The sequence below is a fragment of the Elephas maximus genome, chromosome 25, assembly GCF_024166365.1.
Source record: "Elephas maximus indicus isolate mEleMax1 chromosome 25, mEleMax1 primary haplotype, whole genome shotgun sequence".
In the NCBI taxonomy this organism is placed as follows: Eukaryota; Metazoa; Chordata; class Mammalia; order Proboscidea; family Elephantidae; genus Elephas; species Elephas maximus.
In genome coordinates, this window is record NC_064843.1 from 36819919 (window position 1) to 36843929 (window position 24011).

Below are 24011 nucleotides of genomic sequence, written 5' to 3' on the forward strand. Positions count from 1 at the left end.
GGAGGAACTGAGTCATTTTTGTTCTTTAGCACGTCAGTTCTCCACCCAGGAGCAGAGGATTTACCAAGCATGAAGCAGTTAATGAGCTAAAGGTCATCTGGAATGTCAGGATGGAGGGCAGGACCTGTTTCAGCCGATTCTGGCTAGCCAGTGGCTGTTTCTCTTTAAGGAGGTTCTGAGGGGGAAAAGAAAGAGCTCTAGAAAATGAGCTGGGCGATGGGCTGTCTTGAGGCTAAGATAAATGGCTGTATTGTTCTGGGCCTGTCTTACCATTATGCTTAAAATGAGCTATCTGAGAGGTAGGAGCCAGTGGCTGTTTCTCTTTAAGGAGGTTCTGAGGGGGAAAAGAAAGAGCTCCAGAAAATGAGCTGGGCGATGGGCTGTCTTGAGGCTAAGAAAAATGGCTGTATGGTTCTAGGCCTGTCTTACCATTATGCTTAAAATGAGCTATCTGAGAGGTAGGAAAGGAGGATCTCACCACCACCAAGGTAAAAAGAGCCAGGAGTGGTACATGTCCTTTGCACCCAAGACCCCTACACTGAGAACCTCCTAGATCCAGGAGACACAGCTGTAACACTGTAGACAGCGAGAAGCAATAGCAGAGAAATAGAGACAGTAGAACCAAGAGATCAGCAGGAGACAATGCACTGGGCTCCCTGGCCCATGGATCAAGAAAGCTGAGTGCCATTGGATTCGGATGTGTCCAGGCACTTGGTGACGGAGCTAGGCTTACCAACCCGGGGAGCAAGAGAGCTGAGCAATTTTGGGCCAAGGCTTGCTGGCAGAATGGGGTGCTGCCGAGCACTTAGAGCTAAAAGAACTTTGTAACACTTGCCCCAGCAGGGCAAAGGCCAAGGGACCTGAGAGAGGCATGTCTGCAGGCAAGGCTCAGAAGAGGCTATACTGACCAAAGAACTGTATCCTGAGCATTCCTGAACCTGAATTGTAACCTGTTACTTCCCTAATAAACCCCATAATCGTGAGTAATCTGTGAGTTCAGTGTGGCCATTGCAACAGATTATGGAACCCAGCAGAGAAGTAGGGACTGCCATGGGAGGAAACAGTTGGCGTCAGAATTGGTAAAAAGGTTGGAGGGCGGAGGTAAGGAATCAGCCTTGGGCTGTTAACTGTGATTCTCCTTCCCCTTTGTGAAGTTAGAGGTGGCCAGACACCCCTGCTGTGCCATTTTTACACAATAAATATATAACTTAAAGTTGGATGGTTGTATATGCAGTGCAGGAAAATACAGCAAGTGTAGTAAGGGCATGAGTGAGGGGCAGCGCAAATTCTGAGTAGAGTGGTCAGGGATCCTTTCAGAGGAGGGGCCTCAATGAAGTGAGGGAACCAGCCATGTGAGGATTCAAGGAAGGGTGTTCCCGCAGAGGGAACAGCAAGGGCAAATGCCCGCAGGTAGGAGCCTGTCTGGCATGCTACAGGAAAATAAGCAAGGGAGAGAGCACAGGGGTACTAGAGGAGGCCAGATAGATCATGCAGTGAATCGTAAAGGCGTTGGATTTTACTGCGAGTGAAACTGGAGCTGTTAGAGGGTTTCGAGCAGAGGAGAGATGCGGTCTGACTTAAGTTTGAACAAAGTCACCTTGAAACTCAGGCTACTGTGTAAATGCACCAGAACTGTCACTGTTCGTGATTTTTTTTTAAATCCCTACTACCAACATTGTTAAAGGACTTCCCATGTATATCTCAGTCAGTATACTTTTTGGGCATATCTGTTGGGTGACTATGTTCATTTGCCAAATTTTCTCCCAAAAAAGCTTAATCTTTCTGATTTTCAGTTTCCTTGTAAATTACGATAGTAACTCCCACTTTGCAGTATTTTGGAATCATAAAAAAAATGGCAGTTTTGAACTGAATATAAATTCAGGGGCTTTACACAGGGTAGTTATGATTTAATTGAATTGGCTACAAAGTGGCCCTCTCCTTGGAGGGCCTTTATGGCCAAAGTGTCCTGGGGTCTCTCCTTTTTTATTTCCCTGTGGCTTCCTTGCTCAGTCTGATTTTAGAGATAAAAGATTTCCTCTCTTTGTTTACATGGCTTATTTTACCGGGGACAACAGGCTTTGGGATTGTTTTTCTGGAGTGTGGTAGGGGTGGGGATGGGTCCTTGGGTTTAGGATATAGGTTCAGGGCCCTCCTTCAATGTGGTAGATGTCTTTCTATCCTTTAATTAGTCATCTTCTGGAGGACTAAAAATAAGAAGTGGAAAATTTTAAACTGGCTGCCAAATTGTGATTCTAGGCTGTAACCTTGCGGGTTAAAAATTGAGAAGCCAGATTTCTGGCAACACTTTGTTTTCAGGAATTGGAGCCTGCAAGCAGAACAAAGCAGCCCCCACAGGGGTGTGTTCTCAGAGCTTCTGAGGGGAAGGCTTGATGGCCTCTCAGGAAGTGAGTTGTGAATTGTAGAGGCCAAGCTGTTTAGTCCTTCTTGGTGTACGTGTGAAAGCAGATTTTCTAGGACAGCGATGTCCAGTAGAACTTGCTGTGCAGTGGAAATAGCCTATAATCTGCACTGTCTAATACAGTGGCCACTGACCCCCTGGGGCTATCGAGCACTTGAAATGTAGCTAGTGCCACTGAGGAATAACATTTTTAAGTTTATTTAATTTTTTTATCAGAAAATATCTATTTTTTTATTTGAGTCAATCTAAGACTTTATTATCTTCCCCTTTTTTTCTTTTCCTTTTTAGTTTTATTTATTTTGTTTTTGTTGTTGAGAATATACATAGTAAAGCATACACCAATTCAGCAGTTTCTACAGGTACCATCTAGTGACATTGATTACATTCTTATTTAATTTTCATTAAAATTTAAATAGACACAAGGGGAGATAGGAGGGTAGAGAGGGTTGGAAACTGGCAAAATCGTCATGAAAGGAGAGACTGGAAGGAGGGAGCGGGCTGACTCAGACTCATTAGGGGGAGAGTAAGTGGGAGTATGGAGTAAGGTATATATAAGCTTATATGTGACAGACTGACTTGATTTGTAAACTTTCACTTAAAGCACAATAAAAATTGTTTAAACAAAAATTTTAAATAGCCACATATGTTAGTGGCTCCATGTTATACAGTACCATTCAAGGCTATTGCCCCTATGCCCAGTCTGACATCGAGCTCACCACCCCCGTTTGCTCCTGTGTACCCTTACTGAGTCCTCAGATCAGCTACCCCCGTCTGCAGTTCCATGAAGTTTTTCTCTTGTCTCCAACTTCTTCCACACTTTCTAGAGGGTAAATCATTGTATTGTCAAAAACAAAATATGCTGTCTTCTTCTCCAGTTGTTTCAGATGTGCCTTTTCTTCCCAGCTGGATTGAGAGCTTCATGGAGCTAGCTGGGTCTTTGGTATTTCTTGTCATCTATGTTATATAGCTTGTACCCATTAAATACTTACTGAAGACTGATTAATTGATTTGCCCTTTTTAACCGATTTCTCTCCAACTTCCCAGGTGCCTTAAAGAAGAGTCTTACAGCTGAGCAGGTCCGGGCTGATTTCATAACTCTGGGTAGGTCATCTCCCAAGGCTGCTTTGGGCATTGGGCCTCTGAGGCTCTTTATTATGTTAATGTCACATTCTGTTCTCTTACAGGTCTTAGTGAGGACAAAGCCACTTACTTTTCTGAGAAGGTATCATAATTCCATTTAATCAAGGTTAATTAATAGGAAACCCTGGTGACATAGTAGTTAAGAGCTACAGCTGCTAACCAAAAGGTCAGCAGATAGAATCTACCAGGCGCTCCTTGGAAACTCTGTGGGGCAATTCTATAGGGGTCACTGTGAGTTGTAATCAACTCAACAGCAACGGGTTTGGGTTTTTTGCTTTTATTTAATGAAAAGAAAATAGAGACTGAGAAAGAAACCATCAAGTATGCATCATTTCCCCAGCTTAATGTATTTCATTTGGTTCCACACAAATGACATCTGTACATGACACACAGAACGGTTTTCACCCAGCACTATTTAGTACATCTCTGACTTTGCCCTGATTCTACTGGATATAAATGTTATACAGTTTTTGTTCCAATCTGGATTAAATCTTGGAATAAAAGGAAATACTTATATTGTCTTCTGTCTCTCTAGACTACCCCATCCCCTAAAACTGTCATAGAGGCTGAGCCCTTGGTTCTGCATGCTTCCCACTTTCTATACAAATACTAAACATTGCTGTGTTTGGGGCAGGGTGGGGAAGGGAGGCATGTTTTCATTGTTATGACTTTGGCTTTTTGCTTTTGTTCCAGTGGAAACAGAAATCCCCCACCCTTGCTCGATGGGCCATAGGTCAGACTCTGATGGTTAACCAGCTTATAGATATGGAGTGGAAATTTGGAGGTAACTATCTGGAACCAGTCCTGGGTCAATTGGGTGATGCAGGGTTGGGTTGCAGAGCCTTTAGGGAACCTCAGTGGGGAAAACAGGTGCTTAGCCCTCCAAGACTGTTGCAGTCAGCAGCTGTTTCTCTGTGACGATGCCCACATTCGGCAGCTGTCTCCATCGCAGCTCTCCATAGGGTGACTCCCTGCGGAGCACATCTTGCTGGCTTCATGCTCACCCCCACAGGGCTTCCCCTGGACAGCAAGATTGAGGTCTACAGAGCAAATCCTCAGTCACTTGTTATTTTTCTCTTTTGTGTCACAGTGACATCTGGGAGCAGTGAACTGGAGAAAGTGGGAAGTATTTTTTTACAAGTAAGTCTTTCTCCTCCTAGTCTTTGAAAATGGATAGAGTTTTGACTTGGTTAAAAATTATTAAATCTCCATTGGGTTCCTTTAAATATCCATTTAATTAGATGTTCCACACAAGTGTCATGTATATCTTGTGGAAATGTGGTACATGCCCACTTCCAGATTAATGGGAACCTGATACTATTAATGAAAATTGTGATTGCTCCTCTAATTACTGGAATTGTTAGAATTTTTGGTGGTGGGTGATCCAGTTAGCTCTTGTTTAACTCTCATGTTAGAAGTTCGATGCCTTGATGTTGAATTAGGTAAAAGGGTTTCAGGAACTTTGCCTATTTGTCGTCATTTTAATTTATATAATTTCTTTTTTTTTTTTAATCAGTTAAAATTGGTGGTTAAAAAAGGAAACCAAACTGAAAATTTGTATATAGGTGAGTCCAAATTCCCATACAAGCCCTTTTACATTTTCCATGTTCTCTTTAATTGGTGGACTCATGAAGTACATCACAAATCATCTCTACCAGAAAAAAAAAAGTCATAACTGAGCCATGGAATAGCTTTTTCCACTGCCTTTCCTCTCATAAAAGATAATATGAGGATCATTAATAAGCCATGAGGAGGTTGGAGACACCACAGTTGAAGAACCTTTTTGAAAAAGGGAAAAGGGGGAAAGGAATGGCTGAGATTGAAGGTTTCAGAAGCTCTTGCTGTAGAAGTCACATTGAACATCCTGAGTAATATCCTTTCATCTCTTTGTGCTGTAGAGTTATGCCATTTAAACCCTTTTTTGAAGGAGCTGGGAGCCTTCTGTGTTCAAGGCTCTCAGTTCTTTATCATGATCGATTACCCTCCAAGAGCTGCTCAACTGTACTAAGCCAAAAAAAAAAAAAAAAGGGAGTGAAAATTAATTCTGGATGATTCTGTGGAGCTGGAAACATTTACCTGAAGCTGAATTTTCTCTCCCCAGAATTAACCTTGCCCCAGTTCTACAGCTTCCTGCATGAGATGGAGCGTGTCAGAGCCAGCATGGAGTGTTTCAGCTGATTTCTGCCCCCTACATCTCCACCCTGCTCCCCTCCCCTCCCTGGGTGACTGCTCTGGGAGGCATCTCATTCACAGGCCTATTGGGTGCTCATTTTGCCTTGCTTCCTTCTTGGGAGCCCAGGTGTAAAGGTTTCTGAAAAACAACAGGATTAAGTACTTAAAGAGCCCTGCACAATCACCCTATAAACTCTTTGTTAAGGAACCACCATCTATCTCCAGGGATGCTTTTTAGATATACAAACAGATTCTGGGAAGAAAATGAGTCATCTCCCCGTCAAAGCTCTAGAGTAAACAGATGGTGCCCTCACTCAAGGTACACGCAGACCACCCTTCCCCCGAAAGAACAAGAACTCATTTATGGCTGAACAAGAGGCAGATTATAGGAATGAGACACGTGGAGAGCCCCAAGGATTTCTGCACGCTCTACTTGTGGTCGTAGTGCAGTGCTAATCAGGTTTTAATCTGAGCATTGTGTATAAATATGTGATTGGTCATCTCTGAAAAGAGCTGAGGCTAAACTCTGCCCCCAGTTCTGGTTTTGCCCCGTTGTGTTGTAAGTTGGGCCTTTGAGATTCTTATAGCTTATTTTGGTTGAAGCTGACCTCCTGTGTTGGTTAGGTGCTGAATAAAAAAGGTTCTGAAGAAAAGCTCTGAATCCAGTTGCCTTTATGCATAAATTAAAGATTCATCTGCCTTGCAGAGAGCTAGTGTTCTCTTCACAATGACCTTCCTGAGAAGACCTTGCTCCGAGTTCTTCAGTGAAATTAGCTGTGGTCCAGAGTTGGAATTTGTAAGAGCAGATCGGAGAAAACTCAAATTAAAAAACATGAAAAATCATAGCATATGAATGCTTTGTGCTTGAGATGACTTTAGTCCCCGTCCTAGCACATGACTTTTCCTCCTTCTGCTTGCTCCTCACTCTCCATGACCTCCTCAGAAATATGTTAAAGATAGAGTGTAAAATAATTCTTTTTCCCACCCCGACTCTCCAGGTACCTAGTTCTCCTCCCTAGGGGCAACCACTATTACTAGTTTATTCTGTATTCTTCTGGAGAGATTTCACACATTTGCTAATATATATGCATAGAGTTTGCCTCTTCTTCCCATACGAGTGGAAGCATACTGTACACACACTCTGCCCCTTGCTTTTTGCCACTTAAGTTGGAAATTGTTCCATATCAGAGCATATAAAACATTCTTTGCAACAAGTGCACTGTACTTCTTCAAATGGATAATTTATTTAACCAGCTTTCTGCTAATAGATATTTAAGTTGTTTCCATTCTTTTTATTTTATAAATAATGCAAAAAAAAAACGCACCCAACAAAAAAACAAGTTGCCTCGTCAGCTCTGACTTACGGCAACCCCGTGTGTGTCAGAGTAGAACTGAGCTCCATAGGGTTTTCAATGGCTGATTTTTTGGAAGTTGATCGCCAGGCCTTTCTTTCGAGGCATCTCTGGGTGGACTTGAACTTACAACCTTGTGGTTAGGAGCTACGTGCATTAACTGTTTGCACCACTCAGTGACTTCCATAAACAATGCAACAACTGAATATTCTTGTATATATGTCATTTTGCACATGTGGAAATAAGCTAAATATATAGAAATGGAATTGTTAGGTCAAAGAGTATGTGCATTTATCAAAGACTGTTGTCATTAGGTGCCGGGGAGTCAATTTTTGATTCATAGCAATCGCATGTGACAGAGGAACTGTCCTGTAGTGTTTTCCAGGCTGTAATCTTTACGGGAGCAGATTGCCAGGTCTTTCTCATGGAGTCGCTGGGTGGCTTTGAACCACCGACCTTTCAATTAGTAGCGAAGCGTTTAACCATTGCACTACCAGGGCTACTATTTTCAAAGACTATAAAAATTAATAAAGCAAAGCTAAAAAGTCACTTTCACCCATCCACGTTTTACTCAGTTTCCCTAGTGTTCCCCTCCAACAAGTAACACCTGCCTGTTGTTAGTTTCTTCAGTGTCCTTTCAGAGGTGGGTTTTTTTTTTTTTCTCCCCACATACAAACAATAGGAATATATGTATATATATATTTTTTACCTCCCACCTTTTAACAAGAAGCCCGGGGATGCAATGGTTAAGTGCTCAGCTGCAAACCAAAAGGTTGGTAGTTTGAATTCACCAGCAGATCCATGGGAGAAAAGACCTGGTGATCTTTTCCCATAGAATACAGCCTAGGAGACCCTATGGGGAAGTTCTACTCTGTCCTATAGGGTCATATGAGTTGGAATCAACTCAACAGCACACATCAACCTTTTTAACATAAACGATTGCACAGTGTGCATGCTGTTCTTAATGTATCTTTCTGTATCAGTATGTAAAGAGTCCATATTCCTGCAGAGCGTTCTGATACGTGGATGGACTACAGTCCAGCCTGTTCCCATGTCAGCTGACAGATCCAAACACTCAGGGCTCTGCATGGTGTCCAGGGTAAAGTCCAAACTCGCCCCACCAAGCCCTCAAAGGTGGCCCTGCCTATCTCTTCCACCACTTCATCTCGACCGTCTCCTAGCAGGCAGCCGGTACTGGAGTGTCAAGTCTACTGCTTACAGCCGCCAAGCCAAGAGTCCACCTGCCTCTTCTCCCCTTGGGCCTACAGTGCTTCCCCACACCTCAGGATGTAGCATCTAGGGTACAGCTCTGGGCCGCATTGAACACCGGCTGGGCCCATGTAGTCTCCTTCATACTTTTACTACTAGACAGGGATGCAGTCTGACTGCTTCGAATCCTAGCCCCTCTGCTTACCAGCTGTGTGATCTCAGGTAAGGTCCTTAACCTCCCAGAACCTTAGTTTGTAAAACAAGTGTAGTTCTCACCACATAGGGTTATTGTGAGAATCACTTAGCACAATGCTTGCTCAACTACTGTGAGCTATTTATTTGTTTCCAGGATTCTCTACTAGCCTGTGAACTTCTTGATAACAGAGACTTTTTTTTCAGCTCAGTAACCCTAACATTTCACATCAGCAGCCCTACTCCTTCCCCGACCCACCCCACCTTGTAAGACCTCTTTGTTGAAATGAAATGAGGCCTGGTGTAGAGGCTCCATGCAAAACTATTAGGAAACATGACTGGGTCTGGAATAATAGACCCTGCAAGGAAACCCTGGTGTTTTATGGTTAACCAAAAGTGCTAACCGAAAGGCCGGCAGTTCGAATCCACCGGGTGCTCCTTGGAAACTCTATGGGACAGTTCTACTCTGTCGTTTAGGGTTGCTATGAGTCAGAAGCAACTCAACGGCAATAGGTCTGGTCTGGTCTAGACCCTACAAAGTTGTTTTGGTTGTTGGTCAGTTTTAAATAGATCATGTTCAAATCCAATAGGTCTTTAGTGTAAGCTGGTCAGACTGGGCACCCATCTTCCAAGAGTAGTTGAACTCCTTGCTCCCTGATTCCACAAATATTCTTGAAGTGCCTCGTATGGGCAAGGACTGTATACAAGCAACTGACAATTTGTCTTTTCAATGACCCTATTTCTGTGCATCGAGCCCTGGTGGTGCAGTAGTTAAGAGCTATGGCTGCTAACTGAAATGTCGGCAGTTCAAATTCACCAGCTGCTCCTTTGAAATCCTATGGAGCAGTTCTATTCTGTCCTATAGGGTCGCCATGTGTCAGAATCAACTCAATAGTAACGAGTTTTTTTTGTTTTTTTTTTTTAGAGTTTTTATTTCTGTGCCTAGGAACCCTGGTTAAACACTCAGCTGCTAACTGAAAGATCTACAGTTCAAACCTGCAGGAAAAAGTTGTGGCAGTCTGCTTCCGTAAAGATTACAGCCTTGGAAATCCTATAAGGCAGTTCTACTCTGTACTATAGGGTCACTATGAGTCAGAATCGACTTCAAGGCAATGGGCTTGGTTTGGGTTTATTTCCATGCGAGAGTAGATTACGCTGTCACTCCTGTTTACTATAGTGCAGATCCCATTATGAACTCCAGGAACTACTCCAGCCCCTTTGTTGTATTGGAATTTTGTCACAAATATTGAATAAGGGGCATCGATCAGGGCCTATAGATTGTTAGGGATTTTGCTGCAGTGCTGGGGGATTTGAGCAGGATCTTTCTTACTGCTAGCACATCATCTTTGCAGTGGTTTCACTCTTGTTCTTCTGTTTAGAAGTCCTCTATTAACCTAGTCTTTGGCTGCAGGTTATTTTTATTTAGATTTGGGGTAAAATGTTCATTAAGATGGTAATGGCCAGGCCAAGAGTGGATTAACCAGAAATACCCATATCCTTTCCCCATAGAAAAAAGGACTCTGTCTTGGTTGGGGCGGGGTGGAGGAGTGGGGCATGCTGGGTGTTGTTACCACCAGTAACAAGGAAAAGGACACACCAAGGATTACACTTGTGTGAGGTCACATGGCCATAATTGGAATCTTGGTCTTCTATGGGCAGCTAGAAAGAGTTTTTGTTTGTTTTTTCGAGAGAGAGTTCACTTATCTTAAAATTCTAACTAGAAAGTTTTTAACAGTTTACATAGATCAGGAGGTATTACAAAATCAAACCCCCATTAAAACATTTCTATGAATATTTTTTTCTTGCTCTGCATTGAAGCAGGAAGAATCTTAAAACATCATCTTTTTTGAACCGTGGATGACACGTATGGTGACTAAAATATAATAGCTCAAAATTAAAGTTTATAATAGCAAATAAATGAAAACAATCTAATGTCAAGCAATAGGGGATTTATTATATACAAATGGTATATGTATGGTATATGTACATATACACAATAAAAACAATAGCATGCAGCTATTGAAACTGATACTGAAGAAGACAGTATTATGACAACGATTGTGGTCATGATATTTACAGAAAAAATTAGGTTACAGGTGAACCTACTCTTGCAAAAATAATGTTTACATAGAAACAGACTAAGTGACTATATAAAGGAAAATGTTCGTAGTTACCTCTGGGCAGTGGAATTACAAGCTGTAAATTTTTTCTTTAGCTTATCTGTAGTTTCTAAATTTTTCAGTATCTGCATATGTTAGTATGCTCTGTTTATAGAGAGGTGTGCGCTATCTATAGAGAGAATACATGAAAAGTGCACAATAACAATTTCAAACAGTGCAGAACTGAACAAAGTAAAAACAACCTCCTTCCTTACTCCTCAGGAGCAGCCGCTGTCCATAGTTTCCATTTTAGATTCTTACCTTGATATGAGCTGATTATACATTTTATTTTTTGGCATATGAGCTGTAGCCCTCTACCTCCTGATGTTATTAGTTATATTGTTAACAGCATTTGTTATTTTCACTGAAAAAAAAAAAGTTTTTTTAAGTCGAACAACTGAACTTCTTCCCCATCAACTTCCTGAATCATTTCCCGTGATGCCTGTCCCTGCTGAAGCCGTGCTAATTGCCAAGGCTGATCTGGACCCATTGCTGGGGAGTTACCTTCGACCACTAGCAAGTGGTTCCATTTCTCTCTCATGGACTCTCTCCAACCAGCTCCTTACCATTTGTCTTCATTGCTCCTCCTTTGTTCAGACCCTATCTTGACAAACAGTACATTAGATTCAGAAAAGCTTTAGTCCTTTCCCTCCCAGAGCTTACATGGCTTCATTTCATGCTTCCTGCTAATGTGGTAGAGCAAGTTTGGGCTTTGGAGTCAGGTTTAAATTGCTTCTTACCATCTGTATTCAGGAATGCATTAGTTCAGGGAGAGTATGTTGGCCACCTGCTGTGCACCAGGACCTGTGCTAAGCAGTTTGTGACCTTGAGGAGGTTTGTTTCACCTCTCCCCACCTTTGAGGTTTATCTGTAAAATGGGGATAGTGTCAACCTCACAGTGTGAGGCTTGAATGAGGTGGTTTCAGTATGGCAGCAAGCCCAGTGCCTGCTCCAGAGTGGTGCGGTGCATTGCCACCACCATCACTCATCTTTGGATTGTTAGTACTGAGCCACAGTATCCAGAGAAAAAGGGAAATGAGACAGATTCATTGGTGGTAGCGAGCCACTCTGTCCCTGAAATTTTCTCTCCAGGACTAAATGATTGGCTAGGCTAGACCAGTGGTTTTCAAAATTTCCCTAGACCAGAAGCATCACCTGGGAACTTGCTAGAAATCCAAGTTCTTGGGCCCAACTCTAGACCTATCAGGTCAGGAGCTCTGAAGTGGGACCCAATGATCTGTGTTTTAACCAGCCTTTGGAAGATGATTCTGACGCACCCTGCCTGTGAGGGACCCCAAATACATCTTCAATAAGCACAGAATCCGACCAGCCCAGTGGGGACCCTGCCAAGATTCTACCTCTAACAGATGCCTTGGGGAGGGTCGTGAGGCATTGAAATCAACCTGAAGCGAGGGATATTCCCTAAAACACCCTGGCTTCTTTCAGGAGCACCTTATGACTCAGTCACCCGTGAATTTAGTGAAGGGCTTTTTCTATTCTCTCCGACTAGGGAGTTCTTAAGTATTTTCATCCTACTGTATGAAACAGGGCACGTTTGACACATAATGGAGTGCATTGGGCTGGGTGTCAGAGGGAAGGGGAGACAGATCCGTGCCTTCATGCCCTGGTCCATTCAGTTCAATCAGCAGTTCTTTGAGCTGCTCATTATGTAACAGCAGCCATATATCTTTGAATGGGCAGCCCCAACTTCAAATATGCTGCCCCTTTGTCCTTTGAGAACTCTTTTGCTTGTCGAATGTTTTCTATAGGTTTTTGGTTTGGAAGTAATGGTCCCTGTAATTGCGTACAAGGAGTGGTGCCAGGAGTGGTGGGGATGCAGTGAGTTACGAGACCTGGCTTCTCATCCTCCAGGAGCTTCAAATCAAGTTGAAGAAACTCGAGCAACACACAGGAAATCCTGAATTTATCTAGACAGGCTGCGAGTGATGTGGGAGGAGGACACTGAGGGTTAGGTGCCCAGGGAGGAGAGGTGGGAGTCGTCAAGAAGGCATGGCTGTGTAGTCCAGCCCTGCATGTTGGAGTGAGGGAGAGGTCTGCTTTGCCCCGATAGGCCCAAAGGGGGAATTTCAGGGCCACAGGATAGGCCTTTTGGGCCACACTTTCCCTTCACCGGTCTGTGTGTAGAGGGAGACCTGGAGGCTGCCTTTGGCCTCTTTGCAGAGACCGTTTACCTACTGTTGACTAAATAAAGGCTTAGAGAGGCTTATAGAATAAGGCCATTTTCACATCAAAGGGCTCTTACAAAACGGCTTGGTGATGAGTTAAGTACAAGTGAATCAGAAACAGATGGACTCAATTTCCTAGAAAATACCCTTGGGCTTCAACAAGAAGAGGGAAAGTGCTCAGCCAAAGGCATTGTGGGTTTTTGCTGATCCTAAAATATGCTCAATGATTTGTCTGAAACAGAGCGAAATGTGGGGAATATGTCAGGCTCCAAGTCATTATAAACTGCAGGCTGGAATTCGGCCAGCACATCGGCTGATTCCAGCGGTGCTCACACGCTGTCCTCAGTGGCCCCCAAGAAGAGCCAGTTCCCTTGGTCCTGCTCTGGATTTGCAAGAGCTGAACAGAAGGTGCCTGGGAGACCTTCCTCTTCCTGCATCAGCTCCCTAACTAAAATGCAAAAGCGGGTTTAGATGGCTTTCAAGGCCTTTTCAGCACTGGTGTTCCCTGAGTGAGAATACCTGCCAACATCTACTGAGTGATTCCTTATGTTAGGCACTGCGTTAAGTGCTTTACATACATTAGCTTATTTTACTGCTTTTAGCAACCCTGAATTAGAACTATGATTATCCCCATTGTACAGATGAGGAAAGGGAGGCTCAGAGAGGTGAAATAGCTTGCCCAAAGGCCCACAGCTGCTGCCCCCATTGTACAGATGAGGAAAGGGAGGCTCAGAGAGGTGAAATAGCTTGCCCAAAGGCCCGCAGCTGCTGTGTGGTACAGTCCAGATTTTCACCAGATGGTAAAGCCTCTCTTCATAACTTCTGGCCTGTCAATTTTTAGATTCCCACTCCTGTGGCAATTTTTTAGTCCTCAAGTTAGTGCTGACTAATCTCCTTCCTGACTGCCCTGTCTGAGGCCTTATATCCTCTGAGAGGTCTTTTGAACCTGGCCAAAGTAACCTTCAGAAAATACAACTTGACCTTGCTTACCTTCTACTCCTCAGAACCCCTATGCCCCAGGCTCTGCACAATGCTGGGAACACAGAGCCTTGCTCTCAGGGTGACAGCTACGCCAATGCAGTGTGATAGATGCGTACTGGAGGAAGTGTGTGGAGCAGCCCACTGGCCTGGGTAGAGGTGCCTCCAACTCAGACCGGGGTGGGGTGCAAGCTGATGACCAGGCACCAGCAGGAGTGAGGCAGGCAGGCAAGGTCAGGTGATGTCATTTGTGGGGGGAAACACCTTTTGCAGACAAAAAGGTAGGAAGGAACATGGCGCTTGTGGGAGAACTAGTGGTAGTTAAAGATGACTGAGGCCCGAGGTGAGTGTTGGAGAATAGCAGGAAAAGAGGCTGGGAAGATAGTCAGGGGCCAGATCCTATCAGGCCAAGGAGTTTGGACTTGATCCTAAAGTGAGTCATGGACAGATGTTAAGTAGAAGAGTGACGGGAGCATCTGTGTCCTGCCTTCTGGAGCAGCCCACAGTGAGTGCTCAGTGTTCACCCATGGTTCTGATGACCACAGTTGGGTGGCCTTGACCCTAAACAGCCACCTGCCACAGATGACCCAGGTCCTATGACTTGGATCAGCTAGAAAATTCTAGAAAGCAAGCATCTGAGTCAACGGTTCTTATCCCTGGCTGCACGATAGAATCACTTGGGGGGAATGTCTGAAAAACACTGATGTCCGGTGCCTGGCCCAGGTCCTTTATATGAGGATGTCTGGTAGCAGTGGGCCCTGACATCAGTCACCCATCAGCTCCCCAAGTCACTCCAGTGCACAGCCAGGGTGTGGAATCACCAACCCAGGTCAGTAGTTCTCAGCAGCTTTCAAACTCCAGCGTGCACCAGCATCTCCCTGGGAGCTTGCCTTGCCCAGGCCAGACCTTTGAAATCAGAGTCAGGTGGCGTGGGAAGTGGTCAGGCATCTGAGTTTTTAACAGGCTTTCTGGGTGATTCTAATGTACATGTAAATGTTGAGAACCCCTGAGCCTATAATTTAAATATATTTGCCTCGACTTCTATCATAGGTCTGAGTCCTGGTGGCGTTTGGTAACTGCTGATTCGAGATTGATCATAAGGGTGGCCCAGAAGCAGCTTGAAACCCTTCATGAAGCAGCAAGTGTTTGATGACTTTCCGCCACTTCGGAAGCATGGGAGAGTAGATCTGCCCATGGTTCAAGGAGTATTGTACAGAATGTTTTCATAAAACATGAACAAGCCCTTGCTGTCGGGGAGCTCCCTGGGTGGGTGGGGTAGAGTAGCCCTGTACCTGAGTTCCAGAAGCCTAACTCCACTCTCACCCTCCAGGTTCTTTTTTTGTTTTTCTTTTTTTTGCAATGTGTTTAGTGAGATATAAATCACATACCATACAATTCACCTCTTTGAAGTGTACAGTTCAATGGTCTTAAGTATATTCACAGAGTTGTGCAATCATCACCACAGTCAACCTTAGAATATTTTCATTGCGCAAACCCAGTACCCTTGAGCAGTCAGTCCCCCATGCCCACCCCTACACCCCCTCCAGCCCCTGCAGACTCTTCTGGGCCTCCCTCTCATGAACATCGAATGAGAACAAAGGATGAAGATGACACGTGCAGATCATTTCACTGGTTGGCTCGGTGGTATGGGTCAGAGGACGGAGGGGCTGAAGTGCTAGCCTGAGGGGTGCTGATTTTATACAATGGGAAGTCATTCAATTATTCATTTAACAAATATTTACCACATGTCTCCTTTGTGCCAGGCATTGTGCTAGGCCTTGGGGACCCCATGGTGAGCAAAACTAACCTCATGGGCTTACTCTACCTGGGGAGACAGATAGTAGATGGATAAAGAAATGGATAATTAACTTGTAATACGGAGTTAGGATGGGAACTGTCTTCATGCAGGGATAGGGAATAATGAATGGAGCAGTCTTCTGTGGTGGTCAGGGAAGGTCTCTCTGATAGGGTGACAGGATGCTGAGGATAAGGAACATGGCATGCAACCCTCAGGAGACAGAAGGGGTAGCATGTGCAAAGGCCCTGTGGCGAGAGCATGCTTGGTATGTTTGAGAAGCAAGGAGGCCAGAGTGCCTGGAGAAGAAGAAGGGGAAGGGAAACCTGAAAATAGGGCAGAGGTTAGTAGAGACCAGACACAAAGGAATTAATTCTCCAGCAGGACAGCAACCTATGTTTTATCTCCCAGGTAGGAGATATGGCAGGGTTCGAGGGATGGGAGGTGAGAAGAACATGGAAAATCATCCACATTTTGGGAACACGGACATGAAGTGTGAACTCATGTGTGGCCTGGGGCAAATCACATCCCCTCTGTGGACCTTGGTTTTCCTTTGAGGGTAGACTGTCCCAATGATCTGTGTCTTGCTGGGTGAGGTGTCCTGGGAACCTCTAGCTGTCCAGATACAAACTGAAGATAAAGGCAGTGCCACCACTCACATGGCCATGAGGGTGAAAACCTTTTGGAAGCCGAGTTGCTGACATTTGTTTATCATTGAGTGAAGTCTCAGCCCTTCTTGACTCTGCTGTTGTCCCCGGGGCAGGCGACCAGTAAATACTGATTTACTGCGACTGAGCTGGCCTTATTTCACTTTGGTCCCATTCGTCTTCATCCCCAGGGAAAGAGAAAAAAGGTCTGCTCTGAAGTAGCTGGGGGAGAGGATGGAGGAAGGGGGCTGGGGACTGCCTGCTCGTGTGGCTCAGGGACAGCAGTGGGGCTGAGGCTGGGAGCTGGGCGCTGGGAAGGTGTCATTTTTTATGAATGATTTCCTGACAGGTAGAGAAGCTGACTCAGCCGGCAGCCTCCCGTGGGCTGGTGTGCGGGGCCTGGTTTTCCGGAGCTGAATACTAATCTGCCCGGGGCAGCTGGCTCCAGGGAAGGAAGGGCCTCCAGCTCAGTGGGGAGGGCAACCATGCTGCTTTGGCGGTTTTTCTCCCCCAGAGCTTTTCTTAGCTTGTCGGGGTAGGCTGTGGGGGAAGGAGCAGGACCCGCCCAGCCTCTCCTTCTCCCTCCCCTTCTTTTCTTTCTCTCGCCTCCTCCTCCCCACCCTCCTCTTGTCAGAGGCCTGCTGTCAGCAGCTTTCAGCTCCACTGCCCGCCTCAAGCCTGCGCTGCTTTCAGCAGACATGTGTCCCAGGAGGGGGTAAAGGCGGCTCCCCAAATACCCCTCCACCCAGCAGCCCCTGCGGCCAGGCCAGGAACCCAGTAGGCTTCTGCGGGGAGAGAGGGTGTTGCTGAGCTCTCAGGAAACCAGAGGCAGAGGCAGGGAAGAATTCTGCCCTCTGCATCCACACCCCACCCCTTGGGCTCTCTCACCAGAGAAGGCCAGCTCCAGGCCTGTCATCTCTGCAGGGTCAGAGACATCATTCCAAGAGAAGCCCTGTGCTTGTGGCTAGTCGGGGAGGGATTTCCGGCCTGTTTCAAAGCCTAGACAGAAAACATGCACAGTGAGCTCGGGTGTATTCACAGCGAGGGATAGAGGAAAAGGAAGCATCGGGAATGCCCATGATCAACCCCTGCCTGCCAGAGGCCCATGTGGAGCGCTCAGTCCTATGGACATCTGTGTCACTGAGTTCTCACTACATTAAGAAACTGTTTCTTAATGTAGTGAGAACTCAGTGACATAGCTGAGGAAACAGACTCAGAGAGGGGAATTCATTTACCCAAGGTCACACAGCAACTAAGTGGGGGAGCATGGCTTCAAACCAAGTCTACCCAGCCCCAAAGCCACTCCTTACACTTCACTCCCTGCCTTTTAGAGGTAAAGCCTGTGAAGAAGGTGAATTTAGAGGAAGCCCCCTCCCTCTTATTTGGCTCCAGAAGAGAAGCCTGGCATGGGGGAGCCGGGGACTTGGGTCTAACCTGCTATGTCATCTCTGAGACTCACTTGCTTGAGGTGGTGGAGTAGCTCCTCCAGGATCCACAGTCTCATTCCTCTCAGGCGTTTAAGATTAGATTCAACACTTAGAAGCAATTTGCAGGCGGCAGGGGCGGTGGGAGCCAATGGGAGGAGGCAGCCCCTGGAGGGCCTGGAAAATCCAGTTGTCGAGGTGGATCTGGGTCAAGGTCTTCTGCCAGTCTTGTCAGCAGGCCAAGTCGAGCCTGGCCCCTATGTCCTGATCTTTGTGCAAAGACTCTGGAAAGGGGCCCCTCTACAGCTGAGAGGAGGAAGAAATAGCAATGGTGGCTGTGATACTGAAGGCAAGAGTGAAGGTCTTTATTTGACAGCAGTTTGAACAAGTTGGTAAATTTAAACACACTGGGTTCCTAGAAGCCCCTGTCGGTGTTACCTAGGTTAACACATTGAACCAGTGTGCCAGCTTTTTCTCTCCAGCCCTACACCTTCCTGCCCAGAGGGCCTTGGGCAAGCTACTCACCTGTCTGCCTTGGTTTCCCCGTCTCTGAAATGGGAACCATAGCCGCGCTGGGCTGCTGGAGGACTACTTGAAGCAAGATGTATGTGCGTGGCACTCACAGGGAGCCACAGTCAGTGATAGCCATGGCTGCTGGGGCAGCTGTTGCTATTGTCGCTGGCATTATGCCTCATCCAGCCTACCTCTTCCATCATGCCAGACATGGTCCCCCATGGAGGTGGCCATCTCCTTTGTCCCCCTACAGTGCTCTGGTGGGACTCCATTTAAAAAAAAAAAAAAATTTTTTTTTTTTTTGTTTACCCTACACTGCACTTTACGAGTCTATCTCCCCAACTGGACGGGGAACTTGCATTTCTAGGGCTGGTGCAGATGCCAGTTCTTGTTTGGATGGATGTTTTCCCTCTTAGAAGCAGGAGGTGGGAGTCAGCGCTCTTCCCCTGCATCTAAACCCCGTGCACTGCTCTGTGCTTCCCCGTCTAACTCAGGATCCTCATCTGGCAAGTGGGGGTGAGGTGATCCTTTCAGAAACGCTTTAACACCAGGAGAAGTGGAATGTTCCCAGACTGCATTGGGAAACAACTAGGCTGAAGATCTCCTGCTTCCTCTTCCATTCACACCTGCCACATCCTGACCCCCATGGTTCCTGCTCCTCCTGTAAGAGCTGATAAACGGCCCCATGGGGAGCCCCAGACCACTCTCCTTGCACCTCCCCCAGCTTAGGTTTCTAGCAAAAAAAAAAAAAAAAGAAAGAAACCAAATCAAACCCATTGCCATTTGAGTGGATTCCGACTCATAGTGACCCTATAGGACAGAGTAGAACTGCCCCATGTGGTTTCCAAGGCTGTAAATCTTTACGGAAGCAGACTGCCACATCTTCCTCCAGTGGAGCAAAGTGCCGACGTTTCGTTTCTTAACCACTGTGCCACTAGGGCTCCTCAGCTCTCTAGCAAGCCCACCCTCCAACTTGGGAGGTGCTTGATATGTAGCGGATGGATAAATGCTTGGGGAGGGGGGCGTTTCTTCCCCCAGGCACTAGCAAGGTAGATAGTAATGTTGTCTCAATTGCCAAAGACATCTTGAAATACAGCTCTGGAAGCTTCTACCATTGAGATTTGTGCTAGTACTGGAGTTCCAAAAAAAAAAAAAACCCATTGCCGTCAAGTCAATTCCAACTCATAGCAACCCTGTAGGGCAGAGAACTGCCCTGTAAGTTTCCAAGGAGCTGCTGGTGGGTTCAAACTGCTGACCTTTTGGTAAGCAGCAGTACCACTTAACCACTATGCCACCAGGGTTTGTACTGGAGTTAAAATTGGAGGTGAAACCAAGGTGAGAACTGGGGTCAGAACTCTTTGGGGGCACATGATGCCCTCAGCACTGCCAGGACCCCTAATCTGTGATGGCTTTTTCAGCAGGTAGCCATGGGGCCAGAAAACACAGTGCTGCAAGACCCAATCAGCCCATTTATTTAGCACTCAGGAGCTATATGGGTGACAGCAGGGTCTGAATACAGCAGTCACTGGGCTTGGCTGACATGCTGTCGGAGCCTCCACCATTTTCCAGACTCCGGGCATCCTGGAGATGGTTGTTATTTGCTGTCTGGTCAGTGCCAACTCTTGGTGACTCCACATATTAGCTGTAGAGTGCAAACTGGAGATCTTAAGATCCAATTCAACAAATGTTTATTAAACACCTACTACGGCCCAGGCAAGGAGCCCTGTTGGTATAATGGTATAATGGTTAAGCACTCAGCTGCTAACTGAAAGGCTGGCGATTTGAACCCACCCTGCCGCTCTTTGGAAGAAAGACCTGGCAATCTGCTCTCGTAAAGATTATAGCCAAGAAAACCCTATGGGGCAGTTCTATTCTGTCACATGGGGTTACAACAATGACCCAGGCACTGGGCCTCCTGAGGTGGGTACGATGCAGCCCCTGCCCTCAGGAGCCCCAGGGTGGACCTATGAGCCACATCAGGTGACTAAGAACCATTTAAACAAAGGTCTGGGTGCCCTGCATGAGGGGTCACTTAGGAAGAGGACATTGAACTACCGACAGGGTCATATGTGAGCCCCCTGGTTCTGTGCCTTGGTTTCCCCATCTGTCAGGCAGCATGGCCCAACCCCTGCTTTTCCTCCTGCCTCATGTCTTGCCAGCCTCCCTGTCACTCTGCTGCTCTGGCCTCCTGTGGCTAACTCTTTATTAGTCAAGTCTTCACCAAGACCACCCATCTGGGCGTCCTCACACCCCATTATTTTTTATGACACTTAACATCATTTGATTTATTTGTTGTCTTTTTTTTACTGTCTTTTCTCTCCCTAGCACAGAGCTTGGCTCTGAATGAATATTTGTTGAATGAATGAACAGGTGTGCTGTGGGGCTCAAATGAAACCACAGCTGTAACTCAGTGCCCTGGGGTGGAGGCAAGTCACTCCTAAGCCAAGGGGCCAGAGGCAGTGAATCTACACACTTGGGCAGGGGGTTGGGGCATGGCAGGGGATAACCCTTGGACCTCTTACTCAAAACAAGAATGGGCCTTTCTGGAACCATAGCTGGTCACAAGCATCCTTGCTGCCTTTGCGGCCCTCCCTCTCTGAGCTCCTGGGCAGGTAGGTATGTGTGGTTATGGGAGGGGGGGAGGTGACGGGTAGCTTGGAGCCCTGACCCTGAAGCCGCTGCCTAGGTTTGGGCAGGAGGCTTCTCAGAAGAGCCCCTGTGCTGGATCTTGCAAGGTGGAGGATAGGTGAGGCTGGTGGGGAAGGCAGGAGTTGGCCTGGAAGACAGGAAGGCTGTGAGCAGCCCGGTGGATCAAGGTGGGGGCGACTGAAGCTGGAGAAGCTATATATCCCCTGTGACTTGGTCACAATGCCAAGTACTGCTCCTAGGGGGTAGGGAGGGCCGGAAGGATTTTAAATTATATTTTCTATAATGAAAGCATCTAGGGCAGGATGAAGTAAAAGACTGGAATGTTCTTTGAAAGAGGCTGGGTATTGTCATTTATTTTTGTCATTTAAATCCAGGCGTTCTGGGCTAACCTGACTGAGCCCCTGACCAAAAGGCGCCCCCTGGTGGCTTTCCCCTCTTGTTAAGGCAATGTATGTATCTTTTTTCCTGATCACCAATGAACAAATCTAAATACCACATGTTTTCTGTAGGACAAATTCCTAGAAACAGGACAGGAGCATTTTACATTTAGGCAGATTATATCCAAGTCTCTTTCTAAAAATGTTGGCACTCAATTGCACTCCCTTTTTGGTTCATTTAAACATTAAATCATAAAGGGTCGCTATGAGTCGGAATCGAATCGACAGCACTGGGTTTCTGGGTTAAACATTAAACATCAAGATGAGACCGGGTAGATCACTTTCCAGCAATGTCCTGTCCATGAAATGAAAGAGTTGGGTTAAAAAACAAAACAAAACAAAACTTAAGCCTTCCCTGAACAGCAGCTCTCCTGCTGAGTGTTTTCACTCCTAGCCCTTGGAGGCGGACAGGTGACCATTTACAGCTGAGATGGCAGGGGCTGGGAGGGTGACAGCTGCTGAGGAAGATTTGCAAGACAGAGTGGTTTGCTGGAGCTCACAGAGCCCGTGGGTCTTTTCTTCCCCAACCCTGTGTGATCTACAGACACTTTCCTGCCCTGGCCCCAGCTCTCCTCTCCAGTGCTTTCCAGCTCCAGCTCTTTTTCTCCGCACAGCCGCACCTACACACAGTGGCTCCCATGCCAGGCTCTCTGCTGTGTCCAGTGCCACAGTGAGCAAAAGATGTGCCCCTGTGCACTTGAAGAATCTCACAAATACGTGTCTAATTAAAAACGGAGTCTGATGGTCTGGAGCACAAAGGCAGGGGTGAGGTGACCCTGCAGGGTTAGGGGGGCTCAGGTCATCAGGGCCTCCTGGGCCTTTATCCTTGAGGGCATGGGGGTACTGTGGAGGGGTTTTAAGCAGGGGGTGGTGACTGAGTGAATAAAAAAAAAAAGGCAAAAACAAGCAGAGAGTTCAGTGTGTGCTTTTGAAACCACTGAGTCCCCCTGTCCCTCACATGTCCTTTGGGGCCCCACCTGGACCTCCGTGCCCATAGGGCCTGCGGTGGCTGGGGTTCCCCCACTGTGGGGAGCATGTGACCGTTGAGCCCCTTCCAGCAGCTAGATCTGGAGCACTGACCACTTCCTCCCTTTGCTCTGCCTGTGGTCTGCTGATGGGGCTGAGACATCTCGGGTCAGTCTTGAGGGGAGCAGGAGGGGGCAGCTGACTGTCCCAGGTCAGGCTGCAGGGCTTCTTAACCCCCAGCTTATCTGTGCTTTTCTTCCTGCCATTTGTCCCAGCCCTGGGTCTTATCAGGAGGGAACCCTTCCTGGACTTCTCCATACCCCTCTATCCCCTTGCCCTTCCCATCCTCCCCTCAGGCTGTGAGGTGCGACAGGGAGAGGGGCCCAGCCCTTACTATCAAGGAGTCTGTACTATTTCCCCACGAAAGTTATTTAATTTGAAGGACTGGTCTTTATTCTGAGATGATGCTTTCCTGTTTTTTTGGCATTATAATATCCTTTCCAGAAGGTACTTTGTTGTTTGTTTTTAAGGGTTTTCTTTGGCAGAATAACAATTTCTTAGTCCTTTGCAGGTTCCCCAGAGTTTCTTTGGAAATGTTAACTACTGGTCTGTGAAATCATGTGAGCCAGACTCTCATAACTTTATTATAGAGACAGATTATGTTTTAAAAGCTATGATATGTGGTCCAATATATACATGGCTCTTATGAGGGGGGTGGCTCAACCAGGAATGTTCCAGAAAATGTGGGTCATGAGGCCCATGTCCTTGGAGCCACATCACAGCCTGACTGGCAGTTAGTTCTCGTTGACGTTTCCTTTTCGCCAGACTTGGAGTCAGGGGTAGGGCAAAGAGTGGGTGCTCACTTAACATCTGTTGATGCCAATACAGCCATGGATGCTGGGGGCAAGGAAGGGGAAGCCTTTGCACTTAATCACAGAGCAGGTCAGGCAGCGGCTGGCGCCCCCTCCCGAGGGTGGGGGGGTCCAGTGGCAGGGTCTCTGGTCAGCACTGTTTTTTTGTACACTGTTAAGTGCAACTGTGCAGATCTCTTCCTTGAAGGAGGACAGCTGTAGGGACAGGGTGACTTGAGTAGAATTTTGGTGCTTTAGGTGAAAGTTTACAGAGCAAGTTAGGTTTTCATTCAGGAATTTATACACAAATTGTTTCATGACATTGGTTGCAATCCCCACAATATGTCAGCACTCTCTCCCTTTCCATAGCGGGTTCCCTGTTTCCTTTCTTCCAGCTTTCCTATCCCTTCCTGCCTTCTCGTCTTTGCTTTTAGGCAGGTGTTGCTCATTTGGTCTCATCTTCTTGATTGAATTAAGAAACATGTTCCTCATATGTGTTCTTGTTTGTTTTATAGGCCGAAGTTTTGGCTGAAAGGTAAACTTCTGGAGTGGCTTCAGTTCTGAGTTAGAAGGGTGTCCAGGGGCCATAGTCTCGGGGGTTCCTCCAGTCTCTATGAGACCAGTAAGTCTTTTTTGTGAATTTGAATTTTGTTCTCCATTTTTCTCCTGCTTTGCCCTGGAACCTCTATTGTGATCCCTGTCAGAGCTGTCAGTGGTGGTAGCCAGGCAGGATCTGATCTAGTTCTTCTGGGCTCAGGCTGGTGGAGGCTGTGGTTAATGTGGTCCATTAGTCCTTTGGACTAATATTTTCCTTGTGTCTTTGGTCTTCTTTATTCTCCTTTGCTCTGAACGTGCTGGGGCCAGTAGGTGTATCTTAGATGGCTGCTTGCAAGCTTTTAAGACCCCAGACGCTACTCACCAA

At 46.4% G+C, this 24011-nt stretch overlaps 1 protein-coding gene across 3 annotated transcripts in view; it reads left to right on the top strand.

The window, feature by feature from the left end:
- The window catches only part of COMMD7 (COMM domain containing 7), a 58298-nt gene that overhangs the window by 17795 nt on the left and 16492 nt on the right, over window positions 1-24011 (top strand). Inside the window, exons 4-9 of one of the 3 annotated variants that reach the window (XM_049869217.1) lie at window positions 3464-3520; window positions 3604-3641; window positions 4253-4343; window positions 4650-4699; window positions 5076-5124; window positions 14858-18311. In XM_049869217.1, coding sequence (XP_049725174.1) covers window positions 3464-3520; window positions 3604-3641; window positions 4253-4343; window positions 4650-4699; window positions 5076-5124; window positions 14858-14883 — 311 coding nt within the window. In that variant the 3' untranslated portion in view covers window positions 14884-18311. Of the gene's footprint in view, window positions 1-3463; window positions 3521-3603; window positions 3642-4252; window positions 4344-4649; window positions 4700-5075; window positions 5125-5660; window positions 6958-14857; window positions 18312-24011 lie in introns of those variants that run through there. The other 2 variants (XM_049869214.1, XM_049869216.1) reach the window with 2 other exon arrangements.